At 58.3% G+C, this 18,147-nt stretch overlaps 1 protein-coding gene across 2 annotated transcripts in view; it reads right to left on the reverse strand.

Annotated features, from left to right (window-relative positions):
* Positions 1–2,539: 2,539 nt before the first annotated feature.
* TAFA5 (TAFA chemokine like family member 5) overlaps positions 2,540–18,147 on the reverse strand; it is a 271,776-nt gene continuing 256,168 nt past the window's right edge. For both annotated transcript variants that reach the window (XM_017854100.1, XM_017854099.1), the window contains one exon: positions 2,540–4,631. In XM_017854100.1, coding sequence (XP_017709589.1) covers positions 4,623–4,631 — 9 coding nt within the window. In that variant the 3' untranslated portion in view covers positions 2,540–4,622. The remainder of the gene's footprint in view (positions 4,632–18,147) is intronic.

Raw genomic sequence — 18,147 nt, forward strand, 5'->3', positions numbered from 1 at the left:
GGAATCCTGCAGGGCTCCTCCCTGGACCCTTGACTCAGAAAGTGCTCAGTACATGAGGGTGCTGGTGAAAATAAGCACACATATGCACACACACACGTGCACACACACATATGCACACACGTGCACACATGCACACACATATATGCACAGACATGCACACACATATGCACACACACATGCACAGTCGTACACATGCGCACACACTGCACATGCACAATACACACACACCACACACACCACAGGCACACACACACATTCACACGCACACACTTGCACTCCAACAGGCCCTTCTGCTTCCCGCTGCTGCTGGGCCACTGCCACCCACACCAGCCTGCTGCCTCCTGCCTTGTTCTTAGCCACACGGGTCCCCATGTGGATCCATGTCCCTGGGACGTGGACCTCATCCACAGTCTGAACTGGCCAGTCTGGAGGGGCAGCTCACGTCTGAGACAGGGAGGGCAGCAGGAGGACCCGCACAGGAGGCGCCTACCCTGGCCCCAGGCCTCAGGACGGCAGAGGCTCACGGGGTCCCCACTTCGTGATCGAGCAGCTGAGGCTCAGAGAAGCATGTGTCCCGGTCACAGACCTCACTAGAGGGAGAGACAGAGCTTGGCCCAGACAGCATCTCTGAAGATCAGCACTGAACAGGGAGCTGGGAGGCGGGAGTGGCAGGCAAACACCAGTGCCCAGGGTCACCCCTCGAGGGTGACACGGGGCCTGGGGAGGAAGTGCAAGGCTTCAGTCAGGACCATGAGCACCTTTGCCTCGAGTGCTGGTCACCTTCCACCTCCTGACACCTTGTGAGCTTGGCAAGGTTCTCTTTATTCTATCAATGGGGAAACTGAGGCTCGGAGAGGCAGCATGGCCAGCCTCAGGCCGTCGTGAGGAACACCGCGCAGTGTGGCTTCCAGCCAGGTCTTCGTGACTCTGCTCCACTGCCTGGGACAGAAAGGATGGAGACCCCTAGCCCTGCCCCTTAGACAACAGTGGCCAGGGCTGCCCCTAACCAAGGTCGTGCCCTTGAGGTGTGGCCTCTGCCTGCTCTTGTTGTCCTGCTGGAGCTGCACAGGGTGGCCAGCAGGGGCCCTGGGCAGAGGGTCCCGGGAGGCTGAGGACTATCTCTGAGTGTCTCATTTGCAGACTCTGCTGGTGGCTCAACTGGCCCGGGGCCCTAGGAGGGCAGCTCTCGGGCACAGAGGAGGCTGCGACCATCCCCAGAGCCCATCTGTGGGCATCCACGCCTGCAAAGGGCTTCCCCCGGACCCCTCACCTTGGGGACGGAGCCTGTTCTCCCCTCGGACGGGGCAGGCACTGCTCCCAGCAGCCTGAGTTAGGCGAGTCATGACCACCTTCCCTCAGTCCACAGGGAGCAGAGGCAGCTTGTGCAGCCAGCGCTGGGAGTCCCGGTGCCTCCTGACCCAGGCAGCAGGGAGCTTCCTGGGAGACGCACCCCCAGGAGACTGCGCAGGGCTCACAGCAGGAGGACAGGCCCAGGTTCAGGCCCCTGTGCTCAGCCTCTGGGTGTGGGGCTGCTCCTCAGGGATTGATGGCGGGGGCTGCTTTCCTCCCAGCACACTGACACCTCTCCTCCCAGCTCTCACTGTGATACAGGAACAGGCTGGTGGCACCTCTCCTGGTCAGGCTGCCCCATCCTGTCTGACTGTGCTGACCACAGAGTCCCAGAGCCACACTCCAGGTGGTGCCTCACCTCTGTGGGAGGGAACCGAAGACTCTCCAGCCCAGGCACCAGGGCGGCTGATGGGGAAGAAGCTGGCCCGGGGCTCCTGCAGCCACTGTAGCTCTGCCTCCTGCCCTCCCTCCCAGAACAAGCCTGGCCCCTTGCAGAAAAAAGTTGAGGCTTTGTCTGTCCACCTTGATGGCACCAAAGACCAGTGACGTCTCCTAAGAAGGAAGCGCAGACCCCCAGCCCAGCCGTCCGGGCCGGGGTGCCCTGTGAATAGCAGCTGGGGAGTAGCCAGTGGCCCCCCCAGGTGGCCTCAGGTGTGGGCAGCAAGGAGGCTCTGGGCTCCAGCACTGCTCTTTGGGGATCTGAGTGGACATCTCTGCAAAGGGGGTGCTTCAGACTGGGTCTCCTTGGGGAGTTCTGTGTCTGGCACCTGTGTGGGGCCAGCTCACGAGAACCTGGGGCCAGCCTCCCTACTGACAGCCTGGGCTTCCGCACTGGCCAGGGCAGGAATGAAGGAGAGCCGATGCCTGCCGCACTCAGGCAGCCGCACGTCAGACCCATGGAGGGACTGAGGGCACAGTGTCTGTGTGGGGCAGCGATATTCAGGCAGGGATGACAGCACCCCAGAGGGCTGTGGCCAGGCCCTGCCCACTTGTCTGCGGCTGGGCTTCAGAGGCCATCCTTGCGGGTGCAGAAGAACCCAGGGGTTCACAGGCGGTGCCGGCTATGCCGTGAGGGCCACAGGCACTGTCTGCTCTGACCCTGGGGGTCCCTGTGCTGGCCCCCACCTACCATCCCCACCAGCCACAGCCCCTCTCCCAGGACACCATGCCCAGGGAACAAAAGCCATGCTTATCAAAGGAGTTTTTCTTTATTTTTCATAATTTAGCTGAATCAACACAAAATTGAATACTGTAAAACAAGAAAAAAAAAATGCTGTAACATCTTAAATCTCCCGATCTCTGCCCTCGACGGTGTCTACACTTGCTTTCAAAAGGAACAGGCGAGGGGGAGGCCGTGAGGACGCTGGCTGGCAGAGGCTGCGGCCCGGGCCGCCGGAGCCGGGGCAGCTCGGGAAGGGTGGGCCCCCTCTGTGATGACAAACCCAACCTCAGCCCCTTCTTTTAGTCCAGGATACTAATGCCTATAAATTTGTGGTGACTGAAAGGTAAATTAAGTCCTCATGGATACTGGAACCGGTCTTAAATAAATGGATTTTCTTTCGTATCTTTAGTCTATGGTTGCTGGAACAGCTTCTATATAGTTATCTTTTTACGTTTTTTTTAGTAGGATAGAACTAGCATAATACTCATGTTAATTGGACTTGTAGGTAGTATATACTTCAGCGGGAACTCAGGAAAATGAAGGAGGCTGGCGTACGACGGCCAGGAGAGAAAAAACACAACTGTCCCTTATTCCTCGGCCCTGCTGGCCCCGCCTGTGCCTCTGCCCAGCGCGGCTTTCTGGACCTACTGACACAAAGACGGAGGACTTCTCAGAACGCGGGGACACAGACGTGGGGAGAAGGGCCGCCAACTGGCCTCAAGGTCCGTGAGTGGCGAAAAGGGCAGGAAACGGGAAACAAAACCCATTGGAAGAAGCATGTTCAAAATATTGTACACTCAGTGTTGACCAACACAGAGACCAAAGGGGGAATCAAGAGCCACCAAACCTGGCCCGCAGCAAAGGGAACCCGGCCTCCCCGGGCACGACCGATGCCCCTGGGACACCGATGCCACGGTCCTCCGCACCCTTCTCCCAGAGGCCCGCCTTCCACGCCTGGCACCCCAGGGTCTGAGGGGCGCCACCTCCCCGCCATGTCCCACCCCCAGAGTCTTCAGAAACACACGGGGCTCGGCCCGACTCTCAGGACGGCCGGGACTGCCACGTTAATTGTTAAATAGGATTTTCTACAAATATACAACATATAAAAACTGTTAAATATATAACTTTAGGCTTTGCAAAATACATTTAATGATCTCTTTCAAACAAGTGTTACTCGAGTTTTCTTTGCTTTCTGGAGCTAAATGGAGTATCGATGAGGCAGCAGTCACGGGAGACTCAACATGCTCTTGGCAGATACTGGATTATCCAACTATCAAAAATGGAGCTGTAGAAGAGGCATGTTTAACTGGTTAAAACAGAAAGTGATTTTAGTACGGTAAAGTCGATCTAAGTACAGAGGAATCAAGCGGCCTGTGTTCCCGGGGGCTCTCGGCGTCTGCGTGGGGGCCATCGCCGGTCGCGCCCCGGCTGCCTCCCGCGAGTGTGCCACGGCCTCCGCGCAGCCAAAGCCCATCCTCCTAGGGTGCGCCGGGGTGCTCCTGGGGTGGAGGCCTCCACCACGGCCGCCCTCTCCGCTCCGCCAGGGCCACCAGCATGTCTCTGCCACCATGCCCTCCCGTCCCCACAAGCGACCCCAGGGATCCTGACAGTGAGGGTGCGTCCACGTTCAGATAGATTTTGCTCTTTGGTCTATGGAGTATACTGAAAGTATAAGAAAATAAAAGCAATTCGGACAGTCTGGGGCACGGGAGGAGGCCACTTCTACGCCTGACAGTCCCCTGGGGCGGGCGTCGTGTCTCAGGCGGGCTGGGCTGCTGGAGCCTCCTCCTCCTCCTCCTCCTCCAAGGACAGCAGGGCCAACGCCACGGTCGGCGGGGGCTGGGCGCGGCCGGGCTCCCACAGACTGCGTATTGCTGATGCCCGGTGCCGCCCCCCGCCTGTGTGTCCAGTCCGGCCTCCTCAGGTCGGCTGGACAGACCGAAGCTCAGGATGCTGAGGCCTGAGGCCGTCCTTCACGGACCACAGGGAAACGGAGTGGGCGGGCGGCAGAGAATGGGCGAAGTCCGAGGCGGGCAGAGAACTGTGGCTGAGGCGTGGGCTCTCCAGGGGAGCCAAGGCCACTCCCGGGGCCCCTCAGGGGCTGTGTTTGTCAGGAGACCTGAGGAGCAAAGAGAGAGAGACGGTGAGCCTCCTGCAGACGCTGCCCAAGGCCACAGGGAACACAGGCTCCTCTTCTTCCCCGGCTCCCGCCAGCCGAACTCCTGGAGGGCCTGAAACTAAGAGCTCATCCTCAGTGCTGTGGGGGACATCCAGGCCACCAGACAGCGCCCCCAAATCACCCACCCTTCCTTGTGTCTCGAGAGGGTGGGGCGCCGTCTGTGCATGACCTGGAGGGGTTGTTGGCCTCAGGCAGAGCCCTTCCCATCCCTACTTGCTGGCTTCTTTCCTCTAAGCGGCCATATCACTTTGCCACTCCCCAGCTCAAGAACCATCTGTGGCTCCCGATTCCCTGTATCCAATTCAAACCCCTCCCAGCTTCCTGTGCCTCTGAGGCCACAGACTACAGAGCTCACCCAGAACGGCCGCTGCAGGCTGGGGGACCTGGCCGCATCCCCACCACAGAGCCACCCTCCCCTGGCCATCCACGCTGGGCCTCTACAGGTCTGTGCCATTCCTGTGGCTGCCCAATCAAAGGACCACACACTGGGGGACGGGAATCTGAAACAGCAGTTAGTTCTTGCCCAGACTCAAGGTGTGGACAGGGCCAGTTCCTGCTGGAAGATCTGAGGGAGGGTCCACTCCAGGCCCCCTGGGGGTTTCTGGTGCTCCCAGCAATCCTCAGTGCTCCTTGCCGGGAGATGCATCATCCTGATCTCTGCCTCCATCCTCACACGGTCCCCGTGTCGATGTTCCCCTGCCCCATCTGGCCCCCGGAGGATTCTCTTCAACAGGAGGCAGAGGCCCTGGGGCTCAGCTTCCCCCCGACACCCTTTCCCTGGGCCCCAGGCAGCCCTGAGAATCTGCCCTTGAACCGACTGTGGCCAGAAAACTCATCATGGGACCCTGGCCCTACTGAAATTTCGGAGCCCACCCTGATGCTGTCCCCGCGCGGGCACCTCCAGGCACCTGCCCACCTGGGTTAGGCCTTGTCTGCCTTGCACTAAATCCCTTACTCAGCCAGAGGCGGTGATGAGGAGGGTCTCGCAGCTGCAGGGCCTCCCCAAACCCCAGGTTCCGTCAGGGTCAGGGGTCATCTCTAGCATCCTGACCAGCTGCGGTTCCTGAGCTCCTGGGTGCCAGTCACCGCTCTGGGAATGACCTTGCCGTCGCCTTGTCACAGCCTCGTCTACCCAATGGGGCCGTGGGAATTAGAACCCGCACTCAACGAGACCTGAGGCTCAGGAGTGAAGGGACCTGCCCCGGGGACAGAGCAGCCTCACACTCACACTTTTGAGACAGGGAGCCTCAGATGCCTCCCCTCCTGGCCTCCTGGAGCTGCCAGCATGGCCATCCTGCGGACAGGCCCAGCCAGCCCTCTCTGCCTGTAGACACTTGTGGCCTGGGTCGCAGCTGGTGCGCCTCCTCACTACACCCCTGGGGCCTGGAAAGGAAGTTGGCTCTGAGCTCCCCTCTGCTGGGTCCGCGAGCGCCCAGTCATCCACAGCCCAAGGCCAAGGTCTGCATCCTCCAGTCTGTAGCCATTGTTCCAGATCCCAGTCCCCAGAGGGCTCAGAACTGGCCCCAGAGTGAGCTTGCCATCACACTGGGCTGTGGACGCCCAACAAACCGACATGAATGGTGTGGTCCCGAGCTGCCCGCTGCACCTGCAGGCACCTGATGCTTGGCCCACACAAGCCTTTCCATCAGGAGTGATGAGAGGGCGTGGTCCTGAGCCTGTGGAGCGTGTGCTCGGCTTACATAAGAAATTTACTCCGTGTTCAGACACAAACAACAAAACCAAACCTCCCAGCCCCATTCATCCAGGTAAATGATACTTTCTCTTCCTCATTAGAAGTTTCCATCTGACATTAAGGTCAGGAGGAGCCTGCTGTATGAAGGAACATGCTATTCTTTTAATTGTTTTTAGACAGAGTCTTGCTCTGCCACCCAGGCTGAAGTGCAGTGGCGCGATCTCGGCTCACCTCAACCTCTGCCTCCCGGGTTCAAGCGATTCTCCTGCCTCAGCCTCCTGAGTAGCTGGGACTACAGGCACGCACCAACATGCCCAGCTAATTTTTATATTTTTAGTAGAAACGGGGTTTCACCATATTGGCCAGGCTGGTCTCAAACTCCTGACCTCAGGTGATCCGCTCACCTCGGCCTCCCAAAGTGCTGGGATTACAGGCGTAAGCCACGGTGCCCGGCCTGAACACGCTGTCTCGAATGGAGCCTATGCAAAAGGTTCCAGTAAACAGCAGGAGAGAAGAAAGTGGCAGGACAGCGTGATGACCGTGGTGCCACCTCCACAGACACCTGGGACGAGGGACACTGTACCTTGGGCAAAACCCAAGTGGACTCAGGGAAGAAATACACACCGCACCCCACCCATGTCCAGGAAGCCTTTGGCTTCTCTCCTGGGGCTGCTCCCTGAAGGTGCAGAGCCAGGTCACAACCAAGGCCCCAACCCTTCCTGCGCCCCAAGGCCAGGTCCACAAGAAGGGCTGGAGTGGCTGTGGTTGGTTGCTGCTGTTCAAATCACCACGCAGAGCATCGGGAATTCGGACTACAGTGCATTCATTCTAGCAACCCTAGCAGGCGTCCTGAGCCACAGGAGGTCATCTTCACAGGGAACCTTCTCGAGTCCCAGGACCCTTTAGTTCTTAGGCTGAGCAGCAAAGTGCATCAGGGCAGGGGCCGGACGGGGCTGGTGACACCATGGTGGCCTCCAGTCCTGTTGGCTTATGGTGTCCACTCCCCTGCCCTCCACCCTCCTAGCCGGTGAGCCACTGCTTCCCGGGTTCCAGGGCATCGAGCCCATTCTATAGGGTACAGGCGAGGGGCCCAATGGAAGGGGGGTGCCGGCCACCAGCCTCCTGAGGACATGGGGCTCCAGTACCCGTCAGGCTGGTGAGCTGCATGAGGACGGCTGCTGGGGTGGGACAGGGAGCTCGGCGGGCACTAGGCCCCAGGGGTGCGGAGAGCAGGCCCACCCTCTGCCAAGGGAGCAGGCTGCCATCCCACTCCACTCTGATGACAGGTTAGGAGGCCCCTCGGGCTTCTGTCCTGGAACAAGGCTGGACTAGGCTGCCACCTGGGAGGAGGTCAAGCTGGAATCCCTCTTCCCAGGGTGGCCACACCTCCTGGGCCTGAATGCTGCAGCAGCAATGACTATCTGAACATCCACTTTCTGAATGTCCCCTCTCTGTGCCTCAGTTTCTCCACGTGTAAACACATACCCACTTCATGAGTTAGTGCTATGGCTTGAAGAGATCTAATACAGCCAGCACCATGTGAGTGTTTTTCTCTCTCTTTTTCTTTAACAAGACAGGGTGTGGCCCTGTCACCCAGGCTGGAGTGCAGTGGTGCAATCACAGCTCACTGCAGCCTTGAACTCCTGGGCTCAAGCCATCCTCCCACCTCCGCCTCCTGAGCAGCTGGGACCACAGGCACGTGCCACCATGTCCAGCTGATGTCAATGTCTCTTACGTGGAAAATGGGAGTGTCGGGTGACTGGGCTGTCTGTGCCTGCCTGATGATTGGGGTGCTTCCCGAACGGCACGGGGTGGAGGCCAGCCTGAAAGCCCAGAGTGCCTTGGGTGACTTCACCCAGTGCAGAAAGGCGTCACCGAGAACGGCCAGGTCCAGTGCCAGCCAGAAACCACAAAGACAGGGGCCAGAGGTGACCAAGCGAAACAGCCCAGGCGTATCCTGGGGACACTCGCCCTTGCCTTGAGTGGACGCTGAATGTGCCCCAGTGAGGGACACAAGGACCCCAGCCCATCGCACCATCACACACTGCCTCCTGGAGGCTGCATCCTGTGTGTGCAGCTCACACACCTCTCTCCTCGGGACAGCATGCCCCTGCGGGCTTCACCGGTGGCAGCCCCCGCTCTCACGCAGGAGCTCAGCTCACCGGCCCACCCTCCTCCAGTGCGTGTGCAGTGAAACAATGCCTCTCTGGACCCTCCTTCCCGTGGTGCTGCCAGGAGAGGTGCCTGACACCAAGCCCCGGCCTGTGGGCCCAGGGGCAGAAGAGCCACCATGTATATGAAATATTTGGGCCGGTGCTGACGCCTCCCAGGCCCCCTCCAAGCACCCAGGTGGACCCAGTGGACAGAAGCGCGTCTGACAAGAGGCACCGCGGCTGTCCCAGATGAACAGTCGTCAGTTGAGACTGAAGACAGAGCGAATTCTAGGACCTGAGACTGAAGACAGAGCAAATTCTAGGACCTCAGGTCAGTTCTGCAGTGTCAAAATACAGGGTCGAGCCACTGAAGACTATGTCATGTGTGTGCTCAGGGTGGATGCTGGACAGACCAGCTGCCGATGACAAAGCCATGCCCTGTGTAATGAGCCGGCTCCACCAAAGAGCCAGGACTGGGTAGCAGACTCGGGTTCAGGGGTCAGGGGTCAGTGGTCAGGGCTGCTGAGACACCCTCACAGGCTGATAGTCCCAGGGACGAGACAGAACCCACCCCTGCCAGGCGCAGTGCCTCACGCCTGTAATCCCAGCACTTTGGGAGCCCAAGGTGGGCAGATCACCTGAGGTCAGGAGTTCGAGACCAGCCTGCCCAACATGGCGAAACCCCATCTCTACTAAAAATACACAAAATTAGCTGGGCGTGGTGGCAGGCGCCTGTAATCCCAGCTACTTGGGAGGCGGAGGCAGGAGAATCGCTTGAACCCAGGAGGCGGAGGCTGCAGTGAGCCGAGATCGCACCACTGCACTCCAGCCTGGGTGACAAGAGCCAACATTCCATCTCAAAAAAAAAAAAAGGAACCCGCCCCTGCCTCCCAAGGCTGCAGAAACACGGAGGAAAAGATGTTGGTAAAGGTGCCCTGGAAATGTACGAAACCACCCAAGTTACGACTGTGTTGCCGGAAATGTACGAAACCACCCAAGTTAGGACCGCATCGCCGGAAGAGCATGCAGGTTTAGCACTGCTCTCTAACGAGGACGCTGTGCCTAGTGCCCTGCAAAGCCCACTTTCCCAAGGCTGTGGGGCTGAGGGAATCAGTGTGGGCTCTACAACTTGACTGGGACTCGGCTCTGACCCTGCAAACCACACAAGTCATGGTCTGGGGAAGGCCACCAGGTATTGATGCCTCCAGGCCTTCCCTGCTGGCTGCACCACACCAGGCTTCATCTCATGAGACTCCAAAAACATCTTCTTTTCAGGAGGTGAAGCTACCCAGGGGTGGCCTTCATCTGGGGTCACCAGAGAACCACAGTCTGTGGCCCCCACCTTGGGGCCGGAGTCAGCCACCCCCTACAGAGCAACGCTCAACACACAGTGCCCGGAGCTCCCCTCGGTCTCCCTGACCCCACAAAGAAGTGTCAGGGACTAAGGGCTGTCATGGCGCCACCATTGTCCTCAGGACCAGCCCCTTCCTCATGGCTGAAGATGTGCGTTCTGGGAACGAGGCCCCCCCTGTACCGCCGGGCTGTCTGGGAACGAGGCCACCCCCGTACCGCTGGGCTGCACGGGCGCAGGGTTCAGGGATGACTCCATCTTGGCAGAACAGCCTTGGCAGGTGTGACTTGGAGCATCCCCGGTGGCAAACCAAGCCCTGGGAATAAAATTACGCAGAAAAACTAACAAGTAAAATCCCCCAAACTCATCAAGACTGGTGTGATCACTCAAGCCAGACACAGTGTCCCAGGCCACAGAGCAACACTCAGCTGCTGTAGGGAAGGCGGGGGCGTCGGCTGAGGAATGTGCAGACAGATCATTTGCTCATCCGTCAAACAGTTATCCATCTGCCATAAACAAGGCTCCTGACTCAGGAGGGCGGCAAAGATGAATGCAGGCAGGTTCCTTCCCTCAGGATAGAGGAGCTCCCCCAACACAGCTGGGCTGGCAGACAGGACATCAGAGACGTCAGCGCCTCGGCTGCCCACAGCGGGGCCAACTCCCCTGCAGTCCGCTCCTGGCCGTGGTACGCCGGAATAAGGACGCCCCTGGCAGCCCTCCCCCTCCTCCATGAGCTCAGGAGTGAAGACTGTGCTGTACTGGATTCAGTCCTCTGTTGAAGCTGAACTATGTTCTGCAGTAATAGACACGAAGATCCTGACCCCATACCTGTGCATGGGGTTTTACTCGGCAGCAGGTTCTAGCAGATGTGATCGAGTTAGAATGGGGTCATTATCGGATTAGGGTGGGCACCACTCCCTCACAGGGAGAAGGAAATCTGGACTCAGGGCAGACACACAAAGCAGCAGGCCCCATGCAGACAGCGACAGAGACTGGAGCCACGCGGCCACAGTGGCTGCAAGAGGCAGGGAGGACCCTCCGCTGCAGCCTCCCGAGGGAGCACGGCCCAGCAGACACCGTGACCACAGACGTCTGGACTCAGAACCATGAGAACAGGTTTCTGTGGTTTGAAGCCACCGAGTGTGTGGTATTTTGTTCCAGCAGCTCCCAGAGACTCATACAGCCTGGACACTGTGCCTGACCCGCCTGGGGACCTTGACTGGAACCCAGGGGCTGCTGAGCCTATGTCCCAGGGCTGGGCTGAGGGCGGGACCAGGCAGCACCGCTCCAACATCTCCGCACTGCTGGGGCCCCGCGTGTGGGCTGTGCGGAAGCAGCAGAGGGCTCTGCTCACACCATCAGGCCCTTGGGCTTCACCGCACCTGAGCTCCTGGCTGGGGACTCGGCCCCGCTGAGCATCCCAGGCCATCTCTCCTCTTCTAATCCACCACGCTGCCCAGTCCACTGTAAGGCCTGCTCCACTGTGCTGCTGGCTCCACCACACCACCTGGCCCACCATGTCCATCACACTGCCTGGTCCACCACGCCACCTGGTCCACCACATCACCCGGTCCACCACGCCGCCTGGTCCGCCACGCCACCTGGTCCACCATGTCCTCCAGTCCATCACATCACCTGGTCTGCCACGCCACCTGGTCCACCATGCCACCTGGTCCACCACAATGCCCGCTCCAGTGCGCTGCCAGCTCCACCACCCCTCCACCCATTTCCTGCTCCACCTGCTCTGGCTGGGCTCTTGCTGGGTGGGGCCTTCCCTGTCCCCTCCATGTCCCTGTGTTAAGCTGGGCTCTGACTAAAACTGTGCTTGACTCTGCCGTCCGTGTCCTCTGCTGTCCATGTCTTCCACTGTGAAACAGGTTTCTCCACACCAGGACCATCCTCGTAGGGGTCAGTTCTTTTCCCAAACCCGGCAGGGGCCCCGTGCACCTGTGTCTGGTGAAGGATGAGGGGGCCTGTGGGGTGGGACAGGACAGCCGGTGCAGCCAGACGCCTCCAGAACCTAGCGGGTGCCTCGACCTCCCACAGCCTCCCAGCTGGAGACTCTGGGAGTCCGTTTCCCCGTCCGTAACATGGGATAGGAACAGTGTTTACCCCCATCCATGGGGTTCTTAACAACAAAAAAGAGTTCAGCATAAGAGAGAATGCAGGGCACCTTTTCTATTGCAGATTACAACTCAGAATAAAGAAAAAAAGCCACAGCGAGCTTCCTCACCAGCTTCTAGAAGCGTTCATCCAGAAGGCTGCCATGTTATTGCCAGGGCTGCTGTAACCGAGTACCCGAGACTGGACAGCTTGAACAAAGGACATTCGCTGTCTACAGCCCACGAGGTTGGACGTCTGGGATCCACAGGTGTGGCAGGGCTGACTTCTGAGGTCCTTCTCCTCGGTGTGCAGATGGCATCTCCATGAGTCTGCACAGGCTCAGCCCTGTGTGCGTCTGTGTCCTCACCTCCTCTTTTTAGAAAGACAGGATCCTCTTGATTCAGGGCCCTGGACCCCAAGGACCCCACTTAAGCTTCTCTCCTTTAAGGCCCTATCTCCAAATATGTTAAGACTGGGGGGCAGCACTTACACGTATAGATTTGGGGGATGAAGTTCAGTCCATAAGAGCTGCTTTCTGAGGGGCTCCAGTTCCCACCCTCAGGGGTGAGGGCGGGAGGTCACTGAGCTCCACTGAGAACAGGCCTGCTGGGGGACACGTCGTCAACATAGTGTCTACAGACCCTGCAAGGCCACATCACTGCCACCTCTTCTCTGTGAACAGCCCCCAACACCAGGACTGGGATCTCGTGTGCGAATCTCCATCCAGGGGTGGACACAGGACACGCTGAGCCCACCCGCGGTCTCTGGAGTCTGTCCCTGGCTGAGAGCATGGGCCAGTGACAGTGCTGGACCTTCACTGAGAGGCTTCTGAAGCCATGGCGCTGTGACGTGCCACCACGTTAGGAAGGAGGCAGCACCAGGCAGATCCGCCAACCGAGGCCAGGGGCACAGCTCCATCCCTGCCCCCTTAGTAAGCAGATCCCCTTGTGCTTACTAAGCAGTGGGAAATGGTTACTATTCCTCGTAACCAGACAGTGAAGGATATTGCTGTGTCTTATCTGCAAACACACAGGGAGGGGCCCGAGTCTGGAGGCTCCGTGAATCCCCAAAGCCACGAAGCCAATGCGGAAAGGCTGGCTCTGGGGACCAGCTCCTCTGCCCCAGGACCCCTGCTCCTGCAGCCACCTCCTGCCCTGCTGTCCTCCCAGCCAGGGAGGCCACATGCAGCGGTGCCGGGGGAGGTGGGCTTCTCCTCGGGGCTCCTAGTTAGCGAAGTCACTGTTGGGTCCTGTTAGGGAAAAGCATCCGCTCACACTCTCCAGCGTTGGAGGAGAGGGGCCTGCAGCGGGAGCTCCTCCCTGTGCTAATTAAGAACAAGCCAGCTGGGGTGGGCATGGGCAGCAGCATCCAGGAAGACGGGCACTTGGTGGGTTCTAAGGAATCGGCACATCCGGGCACCGACCAGACTCCCACTAAAAAGCAGACCTGCAGTCCCGGACAGTCGAGGAGGCAGGGCCCCCAGGCTTCTGCTGACTCAGCGCGCCGACGGCCACATTGCTGCCATAGATCACGGAGTCATTGTGCCTCGCGCCGGGGAATAAAGGGAGCTATGCACAGCAAATGCACAGGAGGTACTGTCAGCTCTGAGAGGGAAGGATGGCACCGGGAGACCCAGTCCGCAGGTAATGAAAGCAAGCCCACGACAAACACAGAGAGGCAGATGGAGCCATCACATGCTCCTCCCCAGATCTGCTCAACACTTCATCCTTTATTGGTCATTACTGACCTGAATAGTGAGCTTGAAGATCAGTTGTCACCTCTGGACACATCTTGGCTGCTACAGATGTCTAACCCTGTCTCAGCAATTACAGTGCTGGCCACTCACCTGCCCCAGAGGACACAGCACCTGCATGCACGTGTCCTCGGGCTGAAGGCAGCAGACCGCCCTAACCAAGGCTGGGATTAGTGTGCATAGGCATTCACTACGCAGCCCTTCTGTGCCATGAGGCGGAGAGCTGGGGAAGGAGGCAGGGTGGGCAGTGCCAGGGCCCTGGAAAGAAAGCTGTGTACTCTTTTGCTTAGCTTTGACAGAAGCAGACTGCAGTCTCAACATTTTCTGCAAGCTGCCAAGCTGTAAGAACACATATTTCTTGGTTGGTTAAATAGTCTAGCTTACTTCTCTGGGGAAAAATAAAATCTTTAATTTAAATATGGAAAAATTATATTTCTGTCTTTCTGATGGTATTTTTCCTCTCTTTGCCTATAGCTATCTTCTCTGAGAAGTTCCTAGAAGCTTCCAGAAACTGGGCCCTGGTGCGGGGGAGGGTTCTCAGCAGTGCTGAGGTAGTGGTGGGCTGCCGTTTGCTATTTCTATGGAGCTGCTGCTTTCGTAGATAGGCTGTGATTTTTCCTTTTTGGAGAAGGGAGCAAAGCATCCCTTTGGCAGGGATCATGAATACCAGAATCCAGGTGTGATACTCACACGAGGGGTGGCTTGGTTTATAACCCAGTGGTAAAAGGAGGAGCTGGTGACAATGAATTTGTGTCATCAAGGCAGAGTCCCATTTTGGCACTGAATTCTGAGCAGCGGCAAGGTCAAGGTGCCATGTCAGGCTGCCTGCGACGGACGATCAATCCTTGGCACTGAAGGTAGAGCCACAAGTGGTGAAAAACATGGAGCTCCTGGCAGCTGACCCAGCAGCTGTGTGGTTATGCACCCTGGAAACTAACATACCCTGCCTGGGGAATGTCAGCTTTTTATACATCTTAAATTAAAATAACCCGTTTAGGACTGTGCACATCATGGCCTCTCTCACTTAACCCGATTACTGGCACAGACGGTCTCACGGGGGAGGCTGTGGTGCAGTCACCCCTCACTGGGGTGAGCAGAGGGTCCTGGAGAGACTGAGCTGGGGGGCTCTGTGCCAGGAGCCAGGGGAGGCCAGAGGCAGTGAGATGAGGCTCAGGAGCACAGGCGTGGCTTTGACCTTCCCTTGCTGTGTGCCCGGAGGCCCAGGAGTGGCTGCCCCGGGAGCGGTGCTGACTGGGACACTTGTTGGGCTGCAGGGCACATTCCGTGTCTGACCTGGGGGCCGCCCACAGGTTTGGTGTCATCACAATCCATGCAGTGGTACATTTAAGATGTGTGTGTTTCACTGCTGAGAGCTATACTTCAATTTAAAAAATAACGTAGACATCACGGGCACCTCCTTCCTTCCCCGCAGTGACAATACGGCCCTCCCCGTGCTGGGCTCTAAGTGGTGCTCCCAGTTCTGCAGGTTCAAGAAGGAAATTTCACACTTGGCCCCGGCAGCCGGGGTGGAGGCCTGCACCAGCCCCGCCCATCCCAGGCTCACTGCAGTGGGTCACCCATTCTGTCCACTCTGAAGGTTGGTTCCTGGACTCAGCCTTGCTGAATTGTAAATGAGAGGGCCCAGGATCTCCCTCATGTCCGAGGGAGGCTGGAGGACCCCTGCCACAGCATCCCCCAATGAAGGCCCCACGCAGGTGACCACAGGAGGCACAGCAGGGCTGCACAGTGACTGCAGCCCTCACTCATCACTCGGCATCTCACGCCCGGTCCAGCTCAACCCCACCTCTAACCTCAGAGGCTGCAGCCCCCTGTGCTGGCCACAGGGAGGGGAAGTGGATGGCCGCAAGGCTGTCCATCTGCCCTGCGGAAGCCCGGGGGCCGGTGCTCACACCTGCAGCCACAGTCACATCCAGTGCCAGGGAACAGGGCTGGCATCCCCATCCCTGGGGCTGCACCGGCCCCGGGAATCGCCCGCCTCTCAGGCATGTGAAGGACATGGCTCTGCCACTTCCAACCTTTCCCTTTCATCCCAAGCCGTACTGCAGCCAGCTCTGAAGCTCCCATCCCCGTGCCCAGGCTCACCCAGCACAGTGTGTGGTGCCCTCTCCCAGTCCCAGGAGAAGACCCCGGCCAGCGTCAGGGGCGACCACAGTGTCTCGGCGACTGCAGCTCCACAGCCTCATTCAGTTGTGAGTTCGTGGGCGGACGGCATTGAGGGGACCAAGGACAGCAGGGCAGGCTCAGAGGCATCCCTCCGAGGCAGCTTCAGAAACGCCTCCCACTAGGGCAGCTCAGGGTCCCTAAGGCCAGGCGCTGCTCTCCGAGCTGTGAGGACCAAGTAGCTTCTGAAGCTCAAGGTCAAAGCCTGGCCACGTTCTCAGGCTCCCTGTCTCACGGTCTTCGCCCTCTGTCCAAGTTCAGGACAAATGGCCACCTGGGGTGGGACAGGCCTGTGTGGCCAGGTGCCTGGCCTCTGAGCTGGCCATGGGGCAGAGTCCTCACATCAACAGAGGTCAGGAGACGGGCGTGGTGGTCTTGCCAGGGCAGCCCCCACCTGTGGCTGCTGTGCTGCCAGAGCAGAGCCCCAGGGGACCAGGGGAGAGACTGGTCAGAGCCTTTCTGCCTCAAATACCAGGCTATGCCTAGGTACCTGCGTGCTGCAGTTTTATTGAGATACGATTCACACACAATACAATTCGCCACTTAAAGTGTCAATTCAATGATTTTCAGCATATCCCAGAGTTGGGCAACCATCTTGATAGCCAACTTTAGGACACCTTCATCTGCCCAGAAGAAACGTCATTCCCATCAGCAGCTACTCCCTGTCTCCCTCCTGGGCCCTGGCAGCCACGGGCCTGCTTTCAGGCGACGTGACCTGGCCCGTTCTGGGCGTTTCACGTCACTGGGCTCCGACAGGGCAGACTTGTGACTGGCTCCTTCACTCAGCGTCATGTTTCCGAGGTTCATCCGGGTTGTTGGTTCATCAGGAATGCCACTCCTTTTTACGGCTGAATAATGTTCCAGTCACGGCTGTGTATGAAGGTGTTTTTCCGCAAGTCTGCTGACGAACACCTGGGCGCTTTCCGCTTTCTGGCTGCTGGGAACGGTGCTGCCAAGAACAGGCGTGCACAGGTTTGTGTGTGGACGTGCTCTCATTTCTCCTGGGGGGATAGACTAGGAGTACGATTGCTGGGTCCCTTGGTAACTCCATCATTTTCAGCCACTGCCAAACTGTCTTCCAAAGCAGCCTGAGTACAAATTTCAGATTCTCTCGACAGAGAGTGCCTAACTGCTTTCTGCTTTCCAGAGAGACTGGTGGATCTTCATTCCTATTAGCATCCTTTAAGTCAGCTCAAAAGGAGATCAGATAAAAAACCAAACCATGAGTGAACCCGAGCAGCCTCTATGCGCGTTTTGGTCGCCTGAGCGGCCTCCGTGTGCGTGTTTTGGCCACCTGAGCGGCCTCCCGATGGTGGCTGTTTGGGTCGCCTGAGCGGCCTCCGTGTCGCGTGTTTTGGTCGCCTGAGCGGCCCTCCGTCGTGGCGTGTTTGTGGTCGCGGCTGACGCGGCCTCCGTGTGCGTGTTTTGGTCGCCCTTCTTGACAGTGACTGTCTCTGCCATTTTTTCTGGCTGCTTCAATTTCGTATTTTGGGAATTCTCTATTTGCGGACTTTGCACATCTTCCTGTGGACTGTGCGTCTATCACAAGGTTATGAGACACGCTCGCCAGCTGTGATCCACCTCCTTCTCCCCACGCTGTGATCTGCCTGCCTCCTTCTCCCCACGCTGTGATCCGTTTCCGAGCGTCATACATGTGACTGGACTGTCCTATGTTTGGGGTTCTGAGGTCAGTCAGGTGGCTAGAGGAGAACAGGGGCTCCAGCTCCCGGCTCCTGGGTGGGATCCCAGCTCTGCGGTTCGTGGGTGGCTTCAGGACGTTACTCAGCACCTCCGTGCCTCCATTTTCTCATCTGTAAAACAGGATGAGAACAGTCTGCAGCCCATGGGCAGATGTCAGAATGAATGAGTTAATCTACCTGAGTGCCTAGGTGCACAGGGTCAGGTGTTTGCTGTCATCACGGATTTCTCCGACTGAGTTTACAACTGCAGCGTTCCTCCTCACGCCCCACGCAGATCAGTATTCCCCTCCACTTCCTCCTGGTCATCTCAGAGTTTCCCTGTTATCGTTTACTCTGCAATCCTGGTTGCGTTTAGTTTTGAACATGGTGGGAAGTAAGAGTCCAACTTGGGTTTTTCCCCAAATCCAAAGCTGATTTTCCCAGCAGCTGCTGCTGGGGACCCTGTCCCATCCTCACTGATTTGAGATGCTCACTGCATCCATATTCACCTCTCAGGAACACCTGGGTTCATTTCAGGGCTGG

The sequence above is a fragment of the Rhinopithecus bieti genome, unplaced genomic scaffold (genome assembly GCF_001698545.2).
Source record: "Rhinopithecus bieti isolate Rb0 unplaced genomic scaffold, ASM169854v2 scaffold_38181, whole genome shotgun sequence".
NCBI lineage: Eukaryota > Metazoa > Chordata > Mammalia > Primates > Cercopithecidae > Rhinopithecus > Rhinopithecus bieti.